Raw genomic sequence first — 1,271 nt, forward strand, 5'->3', positions numbered from 1 at the left:
TCAAGTGAAATGATTCAGACAGAGCAATACAAATACTGTATATTCTCACTTACATATAGAATCTGAAAAAGTCAAACTTATAGAATTATAATGTAGAACAATGGTTGCCAGGGGACAGAATATGGAGGAAATGGGGAGGGGATAAAGCACACAAACTTTCAATTATAAGATGAATAAGTTTTGGTGATCTAGAGTACAGCATGATAACTATAATTAATCATATTGCATTGATTACTTAAAATTTGCTGGCAGTCAATCTTAAGTGCCCTCACCAGACACACACACACACACAATGTATATGTGTGTGTGTGTGTGTGTGTATATAATGTGTAGGATATGCAACTACAAATTAAGTTCTATTTACTCATCCTATTAAAAGTAGCACTCCGGTTTTTCTTCAGATCATATATTAAAAGAATTATATTAAATATATATAAAAATTACCCACAAGAAACCAGTCAGATTTTTAACCACCTGTAGTTATACAAGGTGAGAACTTGAGTAATATTAACCAATCTTTTAACCTGGAAACTTTTGAATACAACAAAGATAGTTCCAGTGAAGGAAGCTCCATTGGAATCCTCTCTAATGTACCTGATGAAGAATGCACAGTGGTCACTGCATTCACATCTGAATCCATCATGGAGCTACAGCTGGATTCTGTCAAGGTGCCCTGGACAGTTACAGGTGCGATGGTGGCATGGCGCAGGGCTGCCTTCAGTGGTGATATGTGGTTGTACTGGACTGAAGACAGGCATCCAACAAAGCCCAGGGCATTTGCTTTAGCGACTTCAGAATCCAACCCAAGAGTCTCTGCAATGTAAAAGACAATAAGAAATCTTTTTTTTCTTTCAAGTTATGCTTTGTATCCTCTTTGAGTAATATCTAAAATTACAGAAATTACATTGGTATTCTCTGAATTATTAAAAAAAAGACTTCCTTATCTCACTTCACCTCCTCTCCTCAACTCTTCCCCCACTAGCAGCAATAATATATCAACAACATGCATAGAAAACTGCTACAACCATCTCTGCTTTGAGATAAAAGTGTTTCAAACTTCTAAATTTTTATACACATATTTTATGAACTGTAACAAAGACAATAAATCTGTTCTATACTCTAGGTGTTTTATAGAATTTGTATTATCTCTGTCACCATTAGTGCTGGTGATTATTGCAAGCATATGACAATGCTCATTATAACATTTCACTCAAACACGTAGCCAGAAAAATAAAAGTGAAAAGAGGTAGACAGAGAGATTAGAAGTCAAA

General features: G+C 35.2%; 1 protein-coding gene across 1 annotated transcript in view; it reads right to left on the reverse strand.

The window, feature by feature from the left end:
* The window catches only part of LOC103594322 (contactin-associated protein-like 5), a 113,754-nt gene that overhangs the window by 9,136 nt on the left and 103,347 nt on the right, over window positions 1-1,271 (reverse strand). Inside the window, exon 5 of the mRNA XM_008577539.1 lies at window positions 595-813. Within this exon, the coding sequence (XP_008575761.1) occupies window positions 595-813 (219 nt within the window). The remainder of the gene's footprint in view (window positions 1-594; window positions 814-1,271) is intronic.

The sequence above is a fragment of the Galeopterus variegatus genome, unplaced genomic scaffold, assembly GCF_000696425.1.
Source record: "Galeopterus variegatus unplaced genomic scaffold, G_variegatus-3.0.2 Scaffold1530, whole genome shotgun sequence".
Taxonomy (NCBI): domain Eukaryota; kingdom Metazoa; phylum Chordata; class Mammalia; order Dermoptera; family Cynocephalidae; genus Galeopterus; species Galeopterus variegatus.